The sequence below is a fragment of the Protobothrops mucrosquamatus genome, unplaced genomic scaffold (assembly GCF_001527695.2).
Source record: "Protobothrops mucrosquamatus isolate PMUCROS unplaced genomic scaffold, P.Mucros_1.0 scaffold5, whole genome shotgun sequence".
Lineage (NCBI taxonomy): Eukaryota > Metazoa > Chordata > Lepidosauria > Squamata > Viperidae > Protobothrops > Protobothrops mucrosquamatus.
The window spans coordinates 1,491,069-1,514,104 of NW_015386392.1; the positions used below are offsets into that span (position 1 = coordinate 1,491,069).

General features: G+C 38.8%; 1 protein-coding gene across 1 annotated transcript in view; it reads right to left on the reverse strand.

Annotated features, from left to right (window-relative positions):
• The window catches only part of DPP6 (dipeptidyl peptidase like 6), a 362,352-nt gene that overhangs the window by 88,876 nt on the left and 250,440 nt on the right, over positions 1-23,036 (reverse strand). The window contains exon 6 of the mRNA XM_015832529.1: positions 11,041-11,093. Within this exon, the coding sequence (XP_015688015.1) occupies positions 11,041-11,093 (53 nt within the window). The remainder of the gene's footprint in view (positions 1-11,040; positions 11,094-23,036) is intronic.

The window sequence follows — 23,036 nt, forward strand, 5'->3', positions numbered from 1 at the left end:
TTCATGCCCGTTGCTGGTTGGCTAACTAGCAACGGGGTCTTACCAGCCAATGGAATTGTGTGATTACAAGCCAGGGGAATCCCATAAAAGAGGGCTCCCCTGGCCCAGATGCCAGTCCGGATTTACTTTATGCCTTGCCAATAAACCGAGAGCTGACTGTCACTCGACTCGTGTCTTACTGCCTGCGCGATCTAACAATCCAGCTTTAAAGGCAGGGGTCAATCATTCCCCTTCTTCAATTTTGTAATGCTGGCTGGGGAATTCTGGGAGTTGGAGTCCAGCCAGCTTAAAGCTATCAAGGTTAAGAAGCACCACTCTAAACTAACAGTAATATTTTTACTATCCAGAAACAAAATAAGAAATAAAGAGTGCAAGAAAAAAGACATTTCTGGCTTACATTGTGAAGTGTCATTTGGATGGGCTATTTCATAATTGTATGCAGCAACTGGATGACTAATTTGGCATCATGAGCTGTGATCTATTTTGGTGGTCTGTTTCTATTTCTTTTCTGGGCAAAGTATCACAGCTCATTAAGGAAATCAGGCTTCTAAATAATGACCTGGAATGGCCTTTTCTCACTATTCACCCTTCATTAATACTGTTTTAAATAAAATATCAGGTTTGAAGCACATAGAAAACTGCTTGAATCACACTTATTTTGAACCAGGTCACTGTTGTTTTTTTTTAACTATAACAGTTTTGTTTAATATTCTGACACAGGCAAACTCAGCCACAATTTCAGCTTGAAAACTGTTGATCAAGCCAAATCCAAACAAAAAAAAATATCTAAGGAATTAGATGCTATGGAGATTTGCCTCCCCCATTTCCCCCTCTTGTATTCTCAGACTAGTGAGTTTACAGCTATTAATTTTGTCTGGGCCTTGTACTAAAGGCCTCAAACCTCACACCCAATGGGAATATATAGCTTTTTAAATAAATTCTTTTATTTACTACTAGCTGTACCTGGCCACGCGTTGCTGTGGCTCAGTCTGGTTAAATGGAAAAGAAAGAAAAGAGAAAGTGCACGTTTTTGTTGCTTTTACGTCCAACAGATGGAGCTGTTTTTCAAAAAAAGCATGTTTTTACCTGTCACAGGTGTGACATCTATATAATATAGGTATATAAAAACACGTGCGTATTCGAATGCAACGTTGTGTCAAAATTTCAAAGCAATCGGTGAAGAACTTTCGGAGATTTAAGATTTTGAACAAACAAACATTTACATTTTTATTTATATAGATTAACCATTAGGAGGCACTGTATGACCAGTTTCATTCTGTACTGGGACTCATCACTAGTTTCCATTTTGGGCAGTTTCCATTTACTAAATCACAACTCCTTACCAAGATTCAAATCCTTTGCCTACAGATTCAGCTGTTCCCAGTGCTTTTTTTCTAAAAAAAAAAAAAAAAAAGGTGCCGGAACTCACACACATCATACAACCCGCCTTGCCTACCCTACAAGGTTCCATCCAAAAAAGGTGACGGAACTCCGTTCTGGGCATTCTATGAGAAAAAAAGTGCTGGCTGTTCCTATCACTGTATTATCTGAACAGGGAGCTCTGATGTTCCTGAGATTTGTTGGGAGTCCCTCTCCCAGCTTAGGAGTCACAGCCATGAGTGCTCCTGCCATCATTGGGACCACTTTGGCCTTGGCTTTCTACATCCTCTCTTGTTCCTCCTTCAAGTCCTGCTACTTTTCCAGATTTTCATCGTCCTTCTTCTTGATGCTGCTGTCACTTGGCACTGCTACATCTAGCACCATCACAGATCTCTGATCTTTTGTCTACTACCACAGTGTCTGGTTGATTGGTCAGTACTTGCCTGTCTACCCGGATCTGGAAGTCCCACAGGATCTTAGTCCTCTTATTCTTCATGACTTTCTACAAAGTCTCCTACTTGGAATAGGGTCTAGTCCATACACTGTGAAGATGTTCCTGCATACAATACCAGCTATTGGGTTGTGCCACTTAGAGAATACTGTTCTGCCTGCATCTTATACCCTGCCACTATGTGTTGGACAATCTCTGAGGCTTCTTTACACTACACATATACACATACACAAAATGTTACCTGATAAGGAAGCACGTTCAGGAAAATAACAAAGCTCAGAGAGCACCAAGAATGTAGCACTAATAATGCTTAAGATACATTATGATGCAACTGAAGGCCTACTCTTTTTTTTTTACTGCATCCGGTACATATAAAACAGGGCTTTCTATGTACCATTGTGACCACCATCTTGACTTTTTTGACCAACCACCTCGCAAACACCCTTGGGAATGTATGTCTTCTGCAATAACAGTGGAAAGAGCTAATAAAGCAATAAGAATTGCCCAAGACATGTGCAAATAAATAGTTTGGCAAAATGGTCCACACATTCTTAGACACACCATGTACAATGTGACTCCATGAAACACGTGATTAAATGGTTGCTTGCCAACAAGTAAAGATGCCTTCCCATTGCCTTCAACTCCTAGTCATGAGATGGACAGAATGACACCATATTTTTGGAGCAGCAAGTTAGATGACACTCCGGATTAGAAAAAGATCAAAGAAGACAACTCATCTTTGGTCTCCTTCTAAGCTTGGCAGGCAACTAACTATAAATCAGGATGAGTGGGCTGCTGTTTCTTGCAGACACAAAGAGGAAAAAAATACAGTGAACAGAATTTGGGAATCCTGGCATCTTTGGGAAGAAGAAAAAAAGTACGAATCAAGGTCTTTCTGGAACTCTAACATTGACCATAGTTCTGACTGCCATTAGGCATCACTGTTTGAACTGAATTTCTCTGTATGTAATATGTAATAATGTATACAGGTAATCCTCAACGTATGTCCATAATGGAGTCTACCCATTATGATCATATGTCGTGATGGTTATAAATTGGGTTAGTCACATGACCAACTTGATTTTATGACCTTATTTGCAGCAGTCATTAGGTGAACCTAGTGGTTGTTAGACAAATGCTCTAGTCATTAAGCAAACCCATTGCTTGCTATGGTGCAGTTTTTCAGCAAAACCATCGGTCACATGACCATGGAATGCTGCAAATAGCCATAAATGCAGTTGTGTTGCTGAGCACCTGATGTGTAATCACATAACTGCAAGGAAGAGGCAACCATTGGGACTTTGGAACCGGGTCTTAACTCCCTTTTGCAGGTAGGTAGTAACTTTGGATGGTTGCTAAGGACTGGTCATAGATTGAGGACTACTTGTAAATGTAAATAAACCCAGAGTCTCTTGATGTCCTCCTGCCAAAGGATGTCTATGGAGATTCTTAGCCATCCAGGTCATGGCTGTCCCAAAGGTGCTTTTTCATCAGGCAACTGGACTTTCTTGTTTTTCTTTGAAGACTTCTCATTCAAGAAGCTACTTCAGCTCTGACTGGAGGGCAGGAAATGGAAAGATTTATACTCCTTGCAGACAACTGGTCATTTGCATTCTTTTAGAGAGTCGTTAGTGCTACTTGGAGGTTTATCTGTGTCCTCAGGGTCATCTGAGTGGTGCAAATGGGTGAGGAGCCTTTTTGGAACTGCTGAAAGGACTGTGTTGTAAACTGGAGATAGATGCTATTGTATTCCTCCTGCTCTGTTGAGAGAGGGCTATTCAATTTTGACCTAGATGGCCTCTTTGACCACCCTCTTTCAAACCAGAGGTCCTCTCTGTTCAAAATGTGACTTTGCTGTCTTTGAAAGAGTGGCTTTTGTCTTTTAAATGCAGATGGACTGCTGAATCTTGTCCTGATGGGTTTGTTCTCCTATGCTGTGGCCTGTGTTTAAGATGTGGTCAGAGCTGAAGAAGCTTCTTGGATGAGAAGTAAGATGTCTTCAAAGAAAAACAAGAAGGTCCAGTTGCCTCGTGAAAAACATCTTTGGGACAATTATAAAAAATGTTCCTCTGGAACTTCTTGCCCCTTGAACATCTCAATTTCAGATTAACTTTGCTGACTATCTGCTCTCAGGATCAATGTATTCTGCTTTTGCCAGAGCTTTAAAGCACTAAATTAAGTGGAGGCTGATCATTTGAGCACTGTTATCTTGCTTCAGGTTTTGGGAAACATCCCCTAATGTCATTTGTTAGGATTTCACATACAAGTCCAGAGACAAGATAACCTGTCTTAAAGTGACAGCTGGTCTGTCCTGGGAAAACTATCCAGATGAGGTGTGTTTGGCCTCCTTGCTGAATTGTTTTGCAGAAATATTGAAAATCCTTTTCGGATTTATTTTTTTTTTGCAGAATTTAATGGCTAATTATCTGGCCTTGGTTGTTTTATCTCTTTTAAGCTGTTTTAGTGCATTAGTGTTGTGCTAGTTTATACCATGATTACTTTATGGCATCTTATTCCTGCATAGGTAATTAGATTTACTTTGTTTATCATTTGGGGTGTATAAATAAAGGAGGGACGTAAATAGCTCCTTAACAAATGTGTCAATTATATTTATGAGGCACAGTTCTACTACATGCAGTCGTACAAGGATGCAAATCTTGTCTACAGGTCTGCTCAAATATAATTATGAATTCAGCAAAGAACTGAAGCAAATAAGTTGCACAGATCAGAAGTTAAGACCACAGAATGGAAGGGTCGAAAGGGAGCCTTAAAGGTCATCTAATTCAGGGGTCCCCAGCCCCTGGGCGGTGGACCAGCACCAGACTGTGGCACACCAGAAACTGGTCCGGGCAAACAAGCAAAGCCCCATCCACAGGATGCAGGCAGCACATGAAGCCACGCCCCCTCCGGTCCACGGAAAACCCTCTCTCCATGGAACCGGTCCCTGGTACCCAAAAGGTTGGGGACCTCTCCTCTAGTCCAATCACCTGCCCTGTGAATCTGCTACTATGGAACACAAAACATGGCAATCTGGCTTCTGTTCAAATGCATGCAGTGATATCTGTCACAAAATTTACTGTTTATCTTTTAATCCATAAGATGTACCTCCAACCTGATTAATATTTTTTAAAATATTACTTAATAAAGTATGATCAAGAAGGAAAAGGTCATTGATAACATTCGTAATAGGGTCTTTCAACCTGAAAACATGTGAAATTTTGTGCTGATTGCTAAATGTGGATATTTTTTTTACTGTTTTGGGTTTTTAATTTCTATAAAAAAATAAATATTTGTATTTTTAAACTATTAGCAACTCTATTTTTGAGACTGCCAGTCACTCCCAAGAGGACTATCCATCCTACTGATGATGGCAACGACCATAAATAAACATTATAATTAGCTGGATAATTACCCCAAGTCCCACCAATCATAAATGTTGATTGTCTTTAACTGTAACAAACATTTTTTTTAGCTTAACATCTTGGATAAGCTCAGTTCTTCCTTTATTAGTTTACAGTTCAATGTTTTCTGCAAATATAGAAGATAAATTAACTGAGGAATCCTGCACTGGAAGAAAACAGCGATATAAGGCAAAACTGTGCAAGGACTATTGGCAGATGAAAGCAACAGGAAATAACGTCTTAACTTGGGAAAGGAGGAACATGAAAAAAAATTTAAAGGCTTTTGTTTCTGAATGGTGTAAAAGTGGATGGAGCTATGTTTTTCAATCTCGGTAAGTTGAAGATGTGTGGAATTCCCCAGTCAGCAACAATTCCCTCAACAATAGAATATTGATTGTCCTTTGCCACATCTTCCCAGACCCAGCCTACTTTGAATCACTGAGATCGGCAGAGCCAAATTTGATCTAGTGGCTAAGGCACCAGGCCAGAAACTGGGAGACTGCGAGTTCTAGTCCTGAAAGCCAGCTGAGTGACCTTGCACAAGTCACTCTCTCTCTCATCCCAATTCAACTCACAGGGTTGTTGCTCTGAGGAAAAAAAAAGAGGAGGAATGTACACCACCTTCAGTTATTTATAAAAATAATAAAGGCAGGATACAAATAAACAGATTAATTATAAAGTATAAAGTAGTTCTGGACTTATGACCGGTTTCTTAGTGGCCATTCAAGGTTACAATCTACCTGAAAAAGAAGAGCTACAACCCAGTTCTGAAGTTCTGATGGTGGCCCCCTTAGTCAAATGACTGCATTTTGGGTGCTCAGCAAAATGGCCTCATTTAGAGCTGATTGCAGTGTCCCACAGACACATGACCATGACTAAACAATAGTTTTGCTGAAAACCGGGACTTCCAATTTTTAGCCAAACTGTTGCCATAGCAAATCACAGATTCACTTAACAATTGCTGCAAAAAGGCTGTAAAATCAGATTGGTCATGTGACCAACCCATTTTACAAATGTTTAGACATAGGACTGTAATGGGCAGGCTCCAGTACAGTCATATGTCAAGGACTACCTATATGTAAAACTCATAACTGACTTTCATGGATCATAATAGTGCAGAGAAGAGCAACAAAGATGATTAGGGGGATGAATGCTAAAACATATGAAGAATGCTTGCATGAATTAGGTATGTCTAGTTTAATGAAAAGGATTAAGGGTGATATGAGAGCAGTATTTAAGGGGCTGCCACAAAGAGGGGGTCAATCTATTCTCCAAAGGACCTAAAGTCAGGACAAGAAGTAACAGATGAAAACTAATCAAGAACTAAGGAGGAATTTCCTGTTAGAACAATTAATCAATAGAACAACCAGCCCCCAAAAGTTGTGGGTACTCCTATAATGGAAGTTTTTAAGAAGAGATTGGACAACCATTTGTCTGAAATAGTATAGGGTTTCCTTCTTTAGCAGGCGGTTGGACTAGAAGATCTCCAAGATCCCTTTCAACTCTGTTGTTCTATTATAACCACAATCAGATGCAGGCAGATAGTAAGAGGGTATGCCACAACAGAGAGTAGATCTATCTTAACAACATGGGTGTTCTGAGCTTCCTACAGAAAAAAATTATATGATGATTATGGATCAACAGTTAAAATGGAGTAGAGAACAATTAAATGATTTGGAATAGAGATAGGAATAGACCAAGGTTGCCTGTTGTCATCTATGTGCACAATACCTGAGAATGCTAAATCTCAGGACACAAGATATTGGAATTAGAATGAGGGAGACATCAACCATCTTAATATGCTGATGATACTACTTCAATGGTTGGAAGCAAGGAAAACTTAAAAGAAATATATTTTAGATGAAAGAAGTATGATCAAGAAGGATAAGGTCATTGATAACATTCATAATAGGTCTTTCAACCTGAAAATATGTGAAATTTTGTGCTGATTGCTAAATGTTCTATTATTGAAAGTTAAATAAACTAAGATTATATAAACAGACATTACCAATCCAAGGTAAGTAACTGAAGTAGATTTTATCTTCCCAGGGTTAAAAAAAAATATAATTCACACAGTTATAACCATGCTATAAAGAGACATCTACTACTGGGGAAAATAAGTATGAACTATCTAGGCAAAGTACAGAGATTTCATATTAGCAACAAAAGCACATATTGTCAAGGTTATAGTTTTCACGGTGGTAGCATATGGCTGTAACAACCGGACCATCTAAAGGATTGGATAATGATAAATGGTTGCTTTTGAATTGTGGTGCTGGAGAAAACTAGAATGAATCACCCGCTATGAAATGACATAAAATCCAACTGTGCAATAGAAGCACTGAAAATGAAGCCAAAGCTTAGATATTTTGGACTCATTTTGAGAAGACAAGAGCCATTAGAGAAGATCTGATTTTGGAAAGATCAAAGGCCAATGAAAAAGAGGTTAATAGAAGACAAAGTGAATGGATAGTATTTTTGAGGGCATTAAAGATGAGCTTTCAAGAACTCAAAGAAGCTGTCACTGGCAGAAAATCCTGGAGAAATCATGGCTACTGGTCACAAAGAGTCATGAACACCAATAGATACATGCAGGCGTTTATGCAATGCTTCTTCTGCTTGAAAATTAGGTAGTACATTGATCAAAACAGGGCAGCTCATCACTAGAATTTTAGTGTGATTATTTGTATGGCTCACTCTTGTAAGAAAAGGAGGATCCCAAAAAGTCCACAAGGTGGCGCTCTGGCTTAACCTAAATTTCACTCCCAAATTTAGGAAAAGAACAGAAAAGTGAATGTAAAACGGAGTCCAGAGATCCCAGAGGTTTTGTTTCCAGCTCTGCCAATAAGCCGCTAATTTGAACATCTGCTGCTGAAAACAGAGGCATTCAAGAGGCAGTTCTATTGCAAAAATAAGAATAATAAAAGGTGTCCTGGATAATATTTGTGGAGTGGATCTGGTTTGACTCCAAAGGCTAGGAAGCTCTAAGATTGCAAAATGTCACAGATGATAGCTAGCATAGCTGCTAAGAATAATGCTGAAGTGGGAATGAGTAGAAACCAAACATTTGATTTAATAACAATACTTATGAAATGGTTTTCCTCATCACGTCTGGGCACTGATGAAAATCAACTGAGTTTTAATAAAATAACCCAAGCCAAACCAATTCTAGAAATAAGAGATCCCTTCTGAGGCAAAGGCACTTAATGCAGGGCTTTTCAACCTTTTTACCCATTGTGCCACTTTTAGGATATGGCAACATCCGAGTACCACCAATCGCCTAGCAAGGTGTCAAAAACTTGATGACTCAAAAAAAAAAAAGGAAAAAAGTGATAAAGTACAGGTAGTCCTCGACTTACAACAGTTCGCTTAGTGACTGTTCGAAGTTACAATGGCCCTGAAAAAAGTGCCCCCCAAGCCACAGCCGAGCAAGACACCTGTCTGCCCACCCGGTGGCGCTCCTCCTCCTGTCCGAGGTTTCCATTGTTGTGAGCATTTCTGTTGAGGATTGGCAGCAGGAGTGGGGTGGGGGGTGTTTGGTTTTTATTCCCCCCGTCTGCTGGGTGGTTGCAGCAGGTTTTGGTCACTTCACATGACCCTGGGACACTGTGACCGTCATAAATAAATATGAATCAGTTGCCAAGCATCTGAAGGTAAATCACAAGACCCTGGAGATGCTGCAACATTCCAGCTGATCGGCGCTTCTTCTGGGCTCAGCTGGAGCCTGGCGCTGATCCTGGTGCTTCCGCTGAACCCTGACAGCCCTGCACCTCCAGTCATCTCTCACTCAGGTTTGTGTGGTGCTGCCACCGGTTCAGCTCAATCCACTCCCCCACTACCACTTTTCTAGGATGGTCATGTACCACCTGCCAGGTGCCAATGTACCCCAGGTGGTACCCGTACCACTGGTTGAAAAGCCCTGACTTAATGGATGGGTCAAACTATTTTGCTGGGTGCCTTTTTTTGCATGTTTTGCACCACTTCTGCAACAGTTTGCAATATTTTAAATCTGTCTGAAAAGAGGGTGTTTAGCCATAGGTCTGTCTCTCTCTCTCTCTCTCTCTCTCTCTCTCTCTCTCTCTCTCTCTGTGTGTGTGTGTGTGTGTGTGTGTGTGTGTGTGTGTGTATTGCTCAGAGTAGTTCTGCTCCCAAAGCTTTTGGAATAGCCACACTGTAATAGATTTCTAAAAACAGGAAGGGGGATAGTGTAATTTTTTTTTGGGGGGGAAGCTGTTTCAAAGACAGGGATCACCTGAGAAGATGACCATCTTCCTGAAGATGACACAGGCATCTAGAGTAATCCAAAATTCATGTCACATGCATCATGGTATCATCATGGAAATAATCAGTGTATCCTCTTAAACCACCTCCAAGGACTATGTTGTAGTGGGTCTTCTCTTGTTTAGAGTACTGCAATGTGATCTACATGGGGCTGCCCTTAAAAACCATTTGGAAGATTCAACTGGTCCAGAATCAACTGTCCTGAGTGACTGAGTACCCCCACATAACACTTCTATTTTTGGAGCCCATTATCTCCTGAGTGTCAGTTAAAGTGCTTGTCAGAACCAAAGAATGACATGTGGCAGTTCTTCCAAGTTGAGTGAGTTCATTATTGTTTCACACCTATAGACAGAATCTTGCCAAATTGAGGATTCTACTGTCTGCTTCTACAAAATACTCTGTGAACTACTAGGGAGGGTTTGTCTTCACCTTCTTTCTCTCACACATAATACCTGGGCTGAATTGTTTCATACTTCCCTGGAATGCACTTCTTCTGTCCTGGGACTCCACTTCTAAACTACATTCCATCACAATACCGTTTGACATTTTTAAAACCCTACATTTCTTAGGATCTTGGCTCTACAGCAGCACCCCCTATTCCCATGGGCTTCCATCCCATATCCAGTATGATCTTGGATAGTAGGCATTTTCTGGGTCACTTCCCCCAAAGAATGTCATCTGTTCTGGATTGGTTTTGGGAAAAATAATATTGTGATACAGAATCTGCACTGCATTAGCTTCTTATGCATTAGACACCCTATATGCAAAGCCATTCCCTTCCTTTGTTTGCATGTAAACAGATCAGGCCCAGTCTGAGTTCAAGTTTATCGTTCAATCTTGCAGGCCACACAGAATCATGCGATTAGGGAAGGTCAAACACTTGTTGAGACTTCTTTCCCATAGCAAGAGAAGTTAATGTGAGCTCTTTCACACTCTTATCTTAATAGTTAGGTTTATGTGTCAAGCTAAGTTGAGTTTGTATAAACATGGATTTTGGAAAAAGCCACGATTGGCTGGGTTTGCAAAGCATACTAAGACATTATTTGTGGTTCACTAACCATGCTGGCTGAATTCATATAACATAAGCTAAGCAAACCCCTTGCTTTTCTTGCATGAATGAAAGACTTAGTTTACAAATGGAATATGTGATAACAAAGACCAATAAAGCAGAATGCTTTGTTACTATTTATATAATGAGCCATTCATTACCTGTTAAACTCTACAGGAACATTTTTTTTAAAGCAATGGTATTTCTATAGAAGATGTCAAAAGCATCAAGTGGTGGCCATGACTGCACAATTGAAGACCTTTGAATGCGTGGTTTACAGTCCTGGCCAACATCTTGACTTCTTCTGTTCCTGTTTCAAGGGAAACTTCATGATTTTATTATAAGTTCTGCTTAATTGCTGGAGTTTGGGAATAGTTGCCCTGTGCTCAGTATCCAGTGTCCCCCTCCTTCCCCAATTAACCCATATATAAGCCAAACAGCCTATTCATGAAATGTAGAGTCTTCGTTGTATCACTTACCCATTAGGCAGCTTTCTGAGGACATAAAAAGCAGTATATGAATACCGGTACATCTGCAGAACGAAATAAAAAATGAGAGAGGGGAAAAAATGAGATTAGTAATGACAAGATATGGATAGTTGCTTAAAACCTAGTGTAAAAAAACCTGGTTCAGTTGCATTTATTAAGGGGGGGAAAAGTCATAAAAACTAATTTTGTTCTGTTGGAGCAGAGAGAATCAACCCACCTTCTGCTATTGTGAGATCTTTGCACCTGGTCCGGTGCTTTTGTGAGTCCTGAGGCTTTGTTTCATTGCCATGGAAACCATATCTTTGATGATGCTGGGGCACAGGCTCCCAGCAATAACTAAATTTGGAATAACCAATAATGAGGATGCTGCAGTCTGCCAGAGGCAGCATTCACAGTTATAACTAAAGCCAATAGAGAAATAGCCTAAAACACAGTTCTGATCCATTGTAAATATACCCAGGCATTAATTTGCTAGCACCAGAAGAAAAGTCACAGTGTCTTTTTCCTGTTGTTGAGCAAAGGTTTATGGTGTCAACTGAATGTCAGTCATTCCTGAACTTTTGATTTGAGCTTCCTGTTTACTGTTAGGCATAACAATTTATAGCAAACCCATGCATACATCTTCGACCTGAAAAATAAAACTTTGGCAAGTGAGGATGAAATTAAAAGGAAGATGATATTAGATTGGGAAGGGAGGGAAAATGTTGTCAGTTATACCAGCTACGATGCTAGTCCTCACTGCAATCCTCAGGAAGAGATGAATCATTAGAAAGAACTTACTGTATTAAAATAAATAATTTAAAATAATAATAATATTCAAAGGATATGCATGTACTTCAAAATACAGCTAGTCCCCAACTTACAATGGGGACCAGAATTTCCACCGCTAACTGAGGTGGTTGTTAAGTGAATCACACCCAGTTTTACAGCCGTTTTTATCACGGTCGTTATGTGAATCACTGCAGTTGTTAAGAGAATCTGGCTTCCCCCATTGACCTTGTTTATTGGAAGCTAACTGGGAAGATAGCAAATGGGAGTTGCATGACCTTGGGAATCTGCAACTGTTGTAAATACATGCCCGTAGCTAAGGGTAGCCAAATTCTGATCATCCCATGATCAGTGCCATTATAACTTCGAATGGTCATTAAACAAATGGCTGTTAGTTTAAGACAAGCTATAACCCATAACAAACCTGTGTTAGTCATGAATATTCTTATATATTTTTTAAAAAAATGTTACTTTAATGACACCTGGATTCTCGTAGTTTTATGCAGGTGAACAAATGTTAACAATATTTTGACATCTTCATTCCACTTTTTTTAATTATTTGAATATCTGTAATATTATAGTAATCTATACTTTACTGTTTTGTAGTTGGGAGCTTGAAATAAACAAATTGCTGATGTTACATTAAAAAAATCCAAATGGTGACTTTTCAAAATTATCTGTATTCATCAACTATCTGCTTTTGGGCCCACTAAAGCTTCCTCAAATGCTTCTATAAAATTGAATAGAATAGAGCTGGAAGGGACCTTGAAGGTCTTCCAGTCCAACCCCCTGCTCAAGCAGGAGACCTTATTTCAGAAGTGACTATCTAGCCTCTTCTTAAAATCCTCCCAGGATGAAGCACCCACGATTCCTGAAGGCAAGCTGTTCCAATAGTTAATTGTCCTTACTGTTAGGAAGTTTTGCCTTAATTCCAGATTGTTTCTCTCTTTGGTCAGTTTCCATCCATTGTTTCTTGTCCTACCCTCTGGTGCTTTGGAGAATAATTTGACCCCTTCTTCTTTGTGGCAGCCCCTCAAATACTGGAATACTGCTATTATCCCTATTTCTTCTTTTCTTTAGACTAGCCAAACCCAAGCCCTGCAGCCATTCTTTGTATGTTTTAGTCTCCAGGCCTTTGATCATCTTAGTTGCTCTTTTCTGAACTTTTTCCATTGCTTTGAGAGCAGTTCTGCTTTCTTTCTTAAATAGCCACAATGTAAAGCTATGATTCTCAAGTAGGTCTTAGTGGTCTATCTCCTTCCCACTCTCTAACACCATGTTTTTCAACCTTGGCAACATTAAGATGTGCAGATTTCAACTCACAGAATTCTCCAGTTAGAATTCTTGGGAGTTAAAGCCCACATGTCTTATAGTTGCCAAGGTTCACAAAATGAAAATGAAATCATTCATTGACTTGCACTGCAGGGAGTAAATCAGTAGTCCTTGATGTACAACCACAATTGAGCCCAAAATTTGTTGCTAAGTGAGGCAGTTGTAAAGTGAGTTTTGCTCCATTTTATAACCTTTCTTGCCAAAGTTGTTAAGTCGGTCACTGTTAATTAGTAACACAGTTATAAAGTGAACCTGGCTTCCCCCTTTTGCCTGCCAGAAAGTCACAAAAGTTAATCACATGACCCCAAGACACTGCAACCATCATAAATATGAGTCAGTTGCCAAGCATTTGATTTTGGATCACATGACCATGCAATGGTCATAAGTGTGAAAAATAATCATGTGACTTTTTTTTTAATGCCATTGTAACTTCATCACTAAATAAACTATTGTAATTTGAAGACTACCTGTAGTTTTCTCTAAATAATTACTATGCAAGAGATGTTAGAATGCTGTAGAGTGTGATTGTGTCAGAAGCTGTGGTCATGGAAACGCTCTCGTGTCTAATTGACACAGCACAAAATCTTGACATTGTTGCTAACAGGGCCACTGAATTATCTAGATTGCAGAAATAAAGTCAATGTGTCCAGTTACATGGGCTCTAAATGGGCAACTAATGAATACATCATCTGCTAGCAAATATGACAATTCCAAACCATTGTTATGAAAAGAGCTAAGTCTAGGCAAAAGGGTATTGGGAAGATTTATTATATTTTTATATTCACTCCTTGTTTTTGCAGATATATACAAAGAAGGGGGGGCTTATCAAACAATTGCATGGCCCTGACACTACTGGGGCACACAAATGATAATTCACCCCCTGCCATAAAATTATCTCTGAGCCTGGATTCATTTAAAATCATGGAATCCCACGGCTGGAAGCCATGATGTGTCTAAGCCTATCAGAATATCAGAATCATGATAGAATGTTTATGGATGCATTTGAGCTACGGCTAACCAAGAAAACAAATGGGTCAAAGAAGTAATCAGTTCAGAGTTCTCACTTGGGGTACAAATGACTAGCCTCAAGTTATGGTATTTTGGATACTGAAAATCCAACTCTGTTGAGAAGTCCATATTGTTGGCAAGGTGGAGGACAGGAGAATAGGCTGACTAGGTGAGATGGACTCAGTTGCAGTGCACTGATGGAAGATCTGAAAGACAGACTGGGGCAGATGGTCCTGAAAAAAGTCTGACTTGATGGCATAAAATCAACCAATAAATTAATCAGTCAACTTGCTGTAAGTAGTGTGCTTGCTGCCGTCATGGTGCATTTACTTGACAACATACAATATGTTCTAAGCACTGGCTGTGGAATTCTTAAAATTGTCCTTAAAATTGTCAAGGTTGAGAAACACTGCCTTAGAAGGCATATGTTATCATGTATTAACACATAAACTTCCTATTCCCAGCTAGTAAAATTCCAAATATACCTCAGAAACTTATGTTTCTTGAGTTCTATGCTAATTATTTGGAAACTATCTAGAAGTGAGAATATTTATCTCAGACAAAACCCAGGTCTAGGTAATCAATGACCATCACAATGTAAACCAAGTACTATTCAGAAGTAATCCTCAGTGAGTATAAAAGGATTTACTCTGAAGTAAGTGAACCTGATATGATACCTCTGGTGTAATTATACTGCTTCAATTTGTTTTTGGAGTCTTGAGCAGTCACAACCAAATTGACATTCTCCAAAAATGGTGACTGAAATTCATAATTAAGCTGGTGTTAGTTCTGGCTTATGGTTTAAACCGATCTAACTACCCATCTGTCCATCCCTCTGCCACTGGAGGAATTCATTTTCATTGTATAGTAACAGGTGTTGTTTACTTCCACTCATTTTCATTTTTTTAAATATGAAAGGGTCAATTATGAATGAAAACCCCCGGTTATGACACTGAGTAATGAACTAGAACTTATTTGTTTCTGAATTAGCTTTATTACTTGCCCAGATTCAGTGTAGAAGCAGGCCATAACTGTTCACAAGCTATCATAAAATGAAATGTCCCAAAGGCGCTTTTTCAGAAGGCAACTGGATTATTTCTTCCTCTGTCTTCCATTGTAAGATCACTGAAGAAAGCCTAGCTCTGCTGGAGCCAAGGGGATCAGGTGTTTAAGTGCTCGTGGCATCCTTTGTTTTTAGGAGATTAAGGATCACATGCTTGTATTTGTAATAGTTGCTTATTGCTAAAAGAGCCCTTTATCACATTGTGTTGGGATAAAAAATGATCTGATACCTGGTTAAGACATCAGATTAGAAAGTGGGCAATTGCGAGTTTTAGTCTCATTTTAGGCATGAAAACCGTCTAGGTGATTTGGGGCTAATCACCAGGATATGGTGAGTTCTTGTTCCGTCTTAAGCGTGAAAGTCAGCTAGCTAGGTGACTTTGGGTAAATCACCAGGAGATGATGAGTTCTAGTCCCTCCTTAGGTATGAAAGCTGACTGGATGGTTTTGGGCCAATTATCAGCAGACTGTGAGTTCTAGTCCCTCCTTAGGCATGAAAACTGACTTGATGACTTTGGGCCAATTATCAGCAGACTGTGAGTTCTAGCTAGCTGGGTGACTTTGAGCCAGTTATACTCTGTCAGCCCAACTTAACTCATAAGGCTATTGTGGGGAAAATAGGAGGAGGAAGGTGTGTTGGAAGTGTTTACCACCTTGAGTTATTTGTTAAATAATAAAGGTAGGATAGAAATAAATAAAAGAATACATCTTTGAAGGGCAAGCATCAAATTTATTAAGTATTACACACTGAGTCACTTTGGTAAGGGCAGGACCTCTACACCAGCATTTCCTTCTTGTCTCTTCCTGTCCCATGCAGATATTCCTAAAGGTCTTTGTCTCCCACCCCAAAAGATAATTTTGAGATTTTGTTTGAAGGCCCTTCCTACGTCCAGATCAAATTGTAAGATTTCAAAGAAAATGTGGCTTTATAATTGACCATGAATTCTGTTTTCCATCCTCTGGAACTCAAATGATGTTTGGCATCAAGCATTTCCTAATAGTGATGCAAAGGCATTTATTTGAAGCTGTCAAACTAGGAGATAATTAATGCTTTAATTATATATCACTCAGGCCCACAAGCATACAATCCACCTAATCTTTTCTGTTGCTTTTAAAGTAGGATAGATTAAAAAAGTCAAATTAAGAGAACCAAAACAGTTGTCTCATTCCATCTACCCTGAAATAAGTAAAGGATCATCTGGGAGTAAAATTAAATGTGAAGAGGCACTGGAATCACTACGGGAAAGTATAGTCACTTAACATCTTATGGATTCTATCCAATTCTTTTACTTATTATTGTCTGCACCAATCAGTCTAAAGTAGAGGGAAGATTTAGGGCAGACATGTCAAACACAAGACCCGGGGGGCGGATGTGGCCGGCAAAGTGGCCATCCTGGAAACAGTGAGGGAATGGCCCCTGCTGCCTTGACCCTGGCCCAGGCCAGCCGGGAGCCAATGTACAATTTTGTGGTGGCCATCTATGCTGAAACGCATTCAGTCTGAGCTCCACAAGGCCATCTAGAAACAGCGAGGAATCAGCCCCTGCCACGTCGGCCCAACCCCCTGGGTGCATGCAGGGGAGGTGTCACCCTTTGTGAGGAATGAAGAAATGGACCATGCCTTGGCGCTTGCCCTGGTCGCACCCCCTTCTGCCAGAAACCCTCAGATCTGTCCCACTCCTGCCCAGGCCCCCACAGGCACCCTTGACATGAACAATGTAGAGCTGGCCATGCCCACCCAGTAGGCCGCCGCCCCCCCCCGCAGGTAATTGCAATGCTGATGCGGCCCTCAATGAAATTGAGTTTGACACCCCTGGTTTAGGGGATCCATTGTAATGTTCTGTACAATCTTTTGCCCACAGACGAATTTCTTTCTGTGATTTTTATTTCAGCACAAATGATTTTCAAATAAGCCATTTCTTTGGCATTTTATTAGTTTTAGCATCTCCTCTTGATAATGGCGAACTGTAAGAGTATCTCTTACCACCTTTTGCTGCTGATAGCAGATATTTGATACCAATTATTCTTTTCCCCTTAGAGCTGTAGAAATGTATGAATTTTCTGACTAAATTTGAACTATTTCCTATATATTTTACATGATTTCAATTTGTTCTTTTTACTGAAATACTTGCTCATTATAAAAACATCTCAATATGTTTCTACTAAGCTATGTTATGCTGATGAATGATTCTGAAAGCTCAGGAGTACCAGGGGCAAAAGAACTTTTTTTTTTCAACCTAGGATTTTGCAATTAGGATTTCACAAATGTTCTTGCTTGCTTAATTGGTACAGAAGTGCTTGAAATATATCAATGACTAAAGTAATTTTGATGCAGAAGCTTCAGCGCAAGTCCTAGTCAACTACAAGTTTTGTAACCATTCTGAAATTGGACTGTCCTAAAGAGTTCGCAACATCTGACAAAAGAAGCAGATACTGTGCATTGATCCTTCTATAACAAAGATCTTGAGAAAAATCTTTCCTATTCTAAGAACTTCTCATCCAGAAGCAGAAGGGAGAAAGGGGAACAGGAAGGAGAAAGGAGAAAAGATTCTTCTCCTATTCTAAGAACTTCTCTAGAAGGAGAAGGAAGGAGGAGGAGGAGAAGAGAAGACAACAGGACCTATGTGTAGGCAGGCCCAGGGCTTTTTTTCAGCCGGAACGCGGCGGAACCGCGTTCCGGCACCTTTTTCCGGGCCGGCCGCACCGGAAATAGCCCCTCCCAAATTTTACTTGCATTCCTGTTCTCTAAAGGGGCGGTCCTAGGGTTTGATGAGGGCGTGGCCAGGTTTGGGTTCCGCCACCTTTTCTCCGAGAAAAAAAGCCCTGGGCAGGCCCATGCTTCTCATATCAGCCATATTAATCTGATCCAGTTAATGGGAACATTAATGTTCTTCCTTTGATGCTTTTCCTTACACAAATCTTTTCCTGGATATTTCTAGCTATTGACACAACATTCTCTCTTACCTTGTGTCATCATTTATCACTGCAAATGGTTGATCAAACCTGGGTTCATACATTCATAGCCAAGCAAATTCACTTACATTGGGGTCTCATTCCAGCTCCAGTTTCTAGCTGACATAACTGCCATTCTTCAGCTCTGAGCTACTTACCTCCCATCCTGGGAAGGAAGCTGTAGAAGTGATTCTCATTCTATCTAAACCAAATACCTCCCTTCTTTTGTTAATCTTAGATGTTCATGTTTCTCCCAATACAGTATTAGGTTTTGAACCAGCAGCATTTTATAGGGAATGTCTTCTGTATTACAGCAGGAATATACTGTTAAGGTAGCTGTAGATCAGTGTTTTTCACGCTCAGAAACTTTAAGAAGTGTGAACTTCAACACCTAGAATTCCCCAACAAGAATGAGGTTGAAGTCCATATACCTTAAAGTTGCTGTGGATTGTGAAATATTGTTCTAGAATCTAGATGACATTAGAAACCCTAATAACCACTGAGTTACTTGATGGTTTTTCCTATCTCCCACTCCCTTTTAGCACTGGTAATGTTACCTAGTTGTGTAACAAAATGTCTGCAAGAAAACAATCAAGCTCAGTGAGCAGGACAGGTTTTTCAACCTTGGCCACTTTAAGATGACTTCAACTCCTAGAATTCTGGGAACTGAAATCAAGCCCATACAGTGGCCAAGTTTCAGATAGCCTGATGTAGTATGGGCCAAAGCTTCTCCCATGCAAATAAAAATGTAACAATTATCTCCAAATTTACCCTTTGCAGAAGATAAATGCCTTCTCAACATGAAATGAAAACCAATTAAATGTTACAAATGAGCAATCCTTGGCTAAGAGATTCAAGATCTTAATGTTTTCCCATTGAGGCAGACATGTACACAACTATTTAAAAGTTACAATTAGAGAGTTTATTATAGTTTGGTTTACTGAAATTTATCACACTCTCTCTTGGTTTTTATATATCAGTTCTTCCTTTTCATTATTACAGGTAGTTCTTGACTTACAATAATTCATTTAGTGACCATTTGAGGTTACAACGGCACTGAAAAAATGGCTTATGACCGTTTTTCACACTTACAACCATTGCAGCATCCCCATGGTTATATGATCAAAATTCAGATGCTTGGCAACTGATTTATATTTATGATGTCCCAGGGTCGTTTGATCAACTTTTGTGAAGTTCTGTCAAGCAAAATCAATGGGAAAGCCAGATTCACTTAACAACTGTGTTACTAACTTAACAACTGCAGTGATTCACTTAACAACTGTGGCAAGAAAGGTCTCACTTAGTAACAGAAACATTGAGCTCAACTGTGGTCGTAAGTAGAGGACTACTCTCATATCCCTCCTTAAATTTCAACCTCACAGAAATCCCATCATCCGTTTAAGTTTGTGAGATGATTGAGTTCAAGTTGCTTTGATTCCTGATATTTGTGGGATCTTACAGTTCTTTATAAAATAAGCCTGAACAATGACTGGATGGAATATATAAATGATCATTGGAAATAACATTAAACTCATTGAGATTTACTTCTGAGGAGGCATGGATTGAGTTATTTATATCAGTTTTCCCAGATATCCAATTCTTTGTTATTTAAAAAGAAAATATGCGATCAAATCTCATTAACCATAAAAATATCTGTTGTATCAGCTCTAGAAGCCCCAGTTGGTTAATTATGGGCTTGTAGAACGTCTTAATGCTACAACTGGAAGTGAAGAGAGACACAGCATCAAGGAAGAGAACACTGAAATAACTCAGAAGTGAAGAGTTGATATCAGAAGGGAGAAAACTCAGAATGAGCAGAGAATGATAAAGGAAGCAAAACACACAAAAAAGAGTTTCTTCAGATATTTTCAAAATAGAAGAAAGAGAAGTGAATCCATATATCAGCTACTCAAAGAGATAAAAGTGCTAACAGAAACAAAATACAGACAGAACTTTTCTTATATTTCTTCAGTCTTCTCCAAGAAGATATGCGTTCTATTAAATAAATGCAAAAAGCAAAATAAAACAGCACAACTAAAGCTTGAGACTGATAGAACCCTGGCCTGAGAATATCCATTTACTATGAATTAGTTTAAATGTCCGGGGCAAGTTTGTTGATGGTCTGTCTGAAACCTTAAGTATCAATCTTGATAAATTCTGGAGAAGCACTGATGACATTCCACATGACAGGAAGACAGCAAATGTTATCCTTATCTTCAAAAAAAGAAAGAAATGCAAGATCCAAGGAGCTATTAGCCAGCCAGTTTGATAGCAGTGCCTGGGAAGACTTAGAGCAGATTTTTAAAGTGATTGATGTGGTATAAGCACCATGGAAACAACATAGTGAGTACAAGAAGTCAGACTAATTCTTGTTTTTTAGATTGCTAACTTTCTTAGTGGATTGTGGGAATGCTATAGACATGATATTGATTTCAGCCAACAAAAATTGACAATTTCCAGTGATCCAGTTAATAAATTTAGTTAAACACAGGACAGAAGAGAAACCAATTAAACTTTGAACATTGTACTCAAAATGTACCTAATATCAGGTGCTTATCAAACTCAAGTGAAATATAGACTAAGGTGCTACAAAGTTAAGACCTGGGGCCTGCAAACTTCAATATTTTTATCAATGATTTAAAAGAAGTAGAGGAAACACTTGCCAAACCTGCATATTTCAAATTGGAATAGGGATTGAATAGCTAATATCCTACAAGAGAGAAACCCAATTGAAAATGATAGGTAAAAAAAATAAGTAAAGACAAATACAAACAACTTTTGGAAACAAGAGTCAAAGTCATGCTTAAAGGAAGGAATATCTTGTTTTATAGATATGCTTGGGAAGAAAATCTTTGAATGGTAAATAAACAAGAATTATAGGGGACTAAAAATTAAACCAGATGAAGAAATATTGAAAGATCTGGGAATGTTGAGATGGGAGAATGTGAAATCACTTTTTTAATATCTGAAAGGGAGACACAGAAAAATGCCAGCGGGTTTTCTGTTGGTCCAGATGGCAAGACATGAAATATTGATGTTACAAGAAGTCAGGTTGGTTAAATGTTAGGAAAACATTACTTACAATAAAAGCACTTTGACAATGAAATTAATTGCTTAGAGAAATGAAAGGATTTTTTTTACATGAATGCTATCACTTTCTGGATGCTTCAGTTTGATTTCCTTGTACAGAATAAAAAGTTGGACTTGATAGCCTGAATTGTCATCACTAATTCTAAGACTGAGTGGTTCTGTTCATTGTAGCTAGTTAGCAACATCAACAAATTGACGTAATAAAGGTACAGAGAAATTTTTATTTCAATGGCAATGTAAATATCTCTCTAGCTATTCATAATGAAAGCAATTTAGCATTCTCAAGTTAACATCATGCTGTATGACTACAAAAAGCCTTACTTTTATTTACTGTTTGGTGTTTTTTGTATTTTGAATTAGACAAAGTGCAATTAATTTTGATGATCATAAAGCTTTACATAGTGGTATACAGTATTTAAATAAGATGTATCGTTTTACATATTGATAAGAGTTGGGTATGGAGAATGCATAGCTCTTTACCCCAATAGTTTAAAAATCATTATTTAACCTGTATAATACTTAAAAGTTTAAAAGTTTGAGCACAGAATATGGCTTTGAAGGCGCTTTACCAAGATAGTTAAATACCTGCCCAATGCAGTGTCTGTCAACTTTCGCAACTTTAAGATGTGTGGATTTTAACTCCCAGAATTCCCTAGTTAGTGTCCTTGTGATACATGGTGTGAATTTTAATTGATTATATTTGCTTGGGAAAACATAATAGCTCTGCCTTAGCTGGCATCATCTTATTAGAGACATTTATTAAATTTAACAAGCATTTCTATGCCAGTTCTCCTTGCAAAGAATTCTGAGCACTGCGACTTACATGTCAGAGGAGAGAGGTCTATTAATGAAAAATGCTTGCCACTTGTATTATTTATTAGTATTTGTATTCTCCAGAAAACAAAAAAAGTTATAAAATCAATGAAAAGGAACATTTTTTGAGCCAAAGAGGAGGATTCCCCCCATTCAATTAATTGGCTAAAAAGCTGCCAATATTTTTTTAAAAATCATTAAAATGTAACAAATATCTAAAAATATTTGGAAAATGTAAATGATCAGATAAGAAATAATAAAAAAAACTAACCAAGAATTAAATCTCTGTGTAGGTGCAGAATCCATTTTTTATCGATACATGATCAACTGCGCAAGCTTATGTGTGCCACATAGTGGGTGTGGATACGGTTACAAACCCACCATAGCCTCTTGCTTATCAATTAATCCTTGGTGGAAATTGGCTGGTTCTAATGGCTGAGTATTCCATGTGAACAATTCATTATTTCATTCATGAATTTTTAAATGAATCCTTTCAAGTTAAACAAATCTTATGAATTCAAAAGCATATGGGAACTGGGTGGAGTTTGTTTAATGGGTTTTATTATATGGTGGATTTGTATTTTTTTAAATTTTGTAAGCTGCCTGGAGTCATCTAAGTGTGAATTGGGTGACTATATAAATTTGTTTAGTTTAGTTTATTGTATTTATATCCCGCCCTTCTCCTGGTGGACTCAGGGCGGCTTACAGCCAGTTAAAAAACAGAGCAATTGATACAAATATACAAAATTTAAAATAAATTAAATATATATTTAAATAGGCCTTTTCTTATTTTAAAAGTTGATTAAAATCCAATTTAAAATATCCCTAGGCCAGTCCTGCCAGCTGAAACAGCCATGTCTTGAGGGCGCGGCGGAAGGAGGGGAGATCCGGAATCACCCGGATCTCTGGGGGCAGCTCGTTCCAGAGGGTGGGAGCTCCAACAGAGAAGGCTCTCCCCCTGGG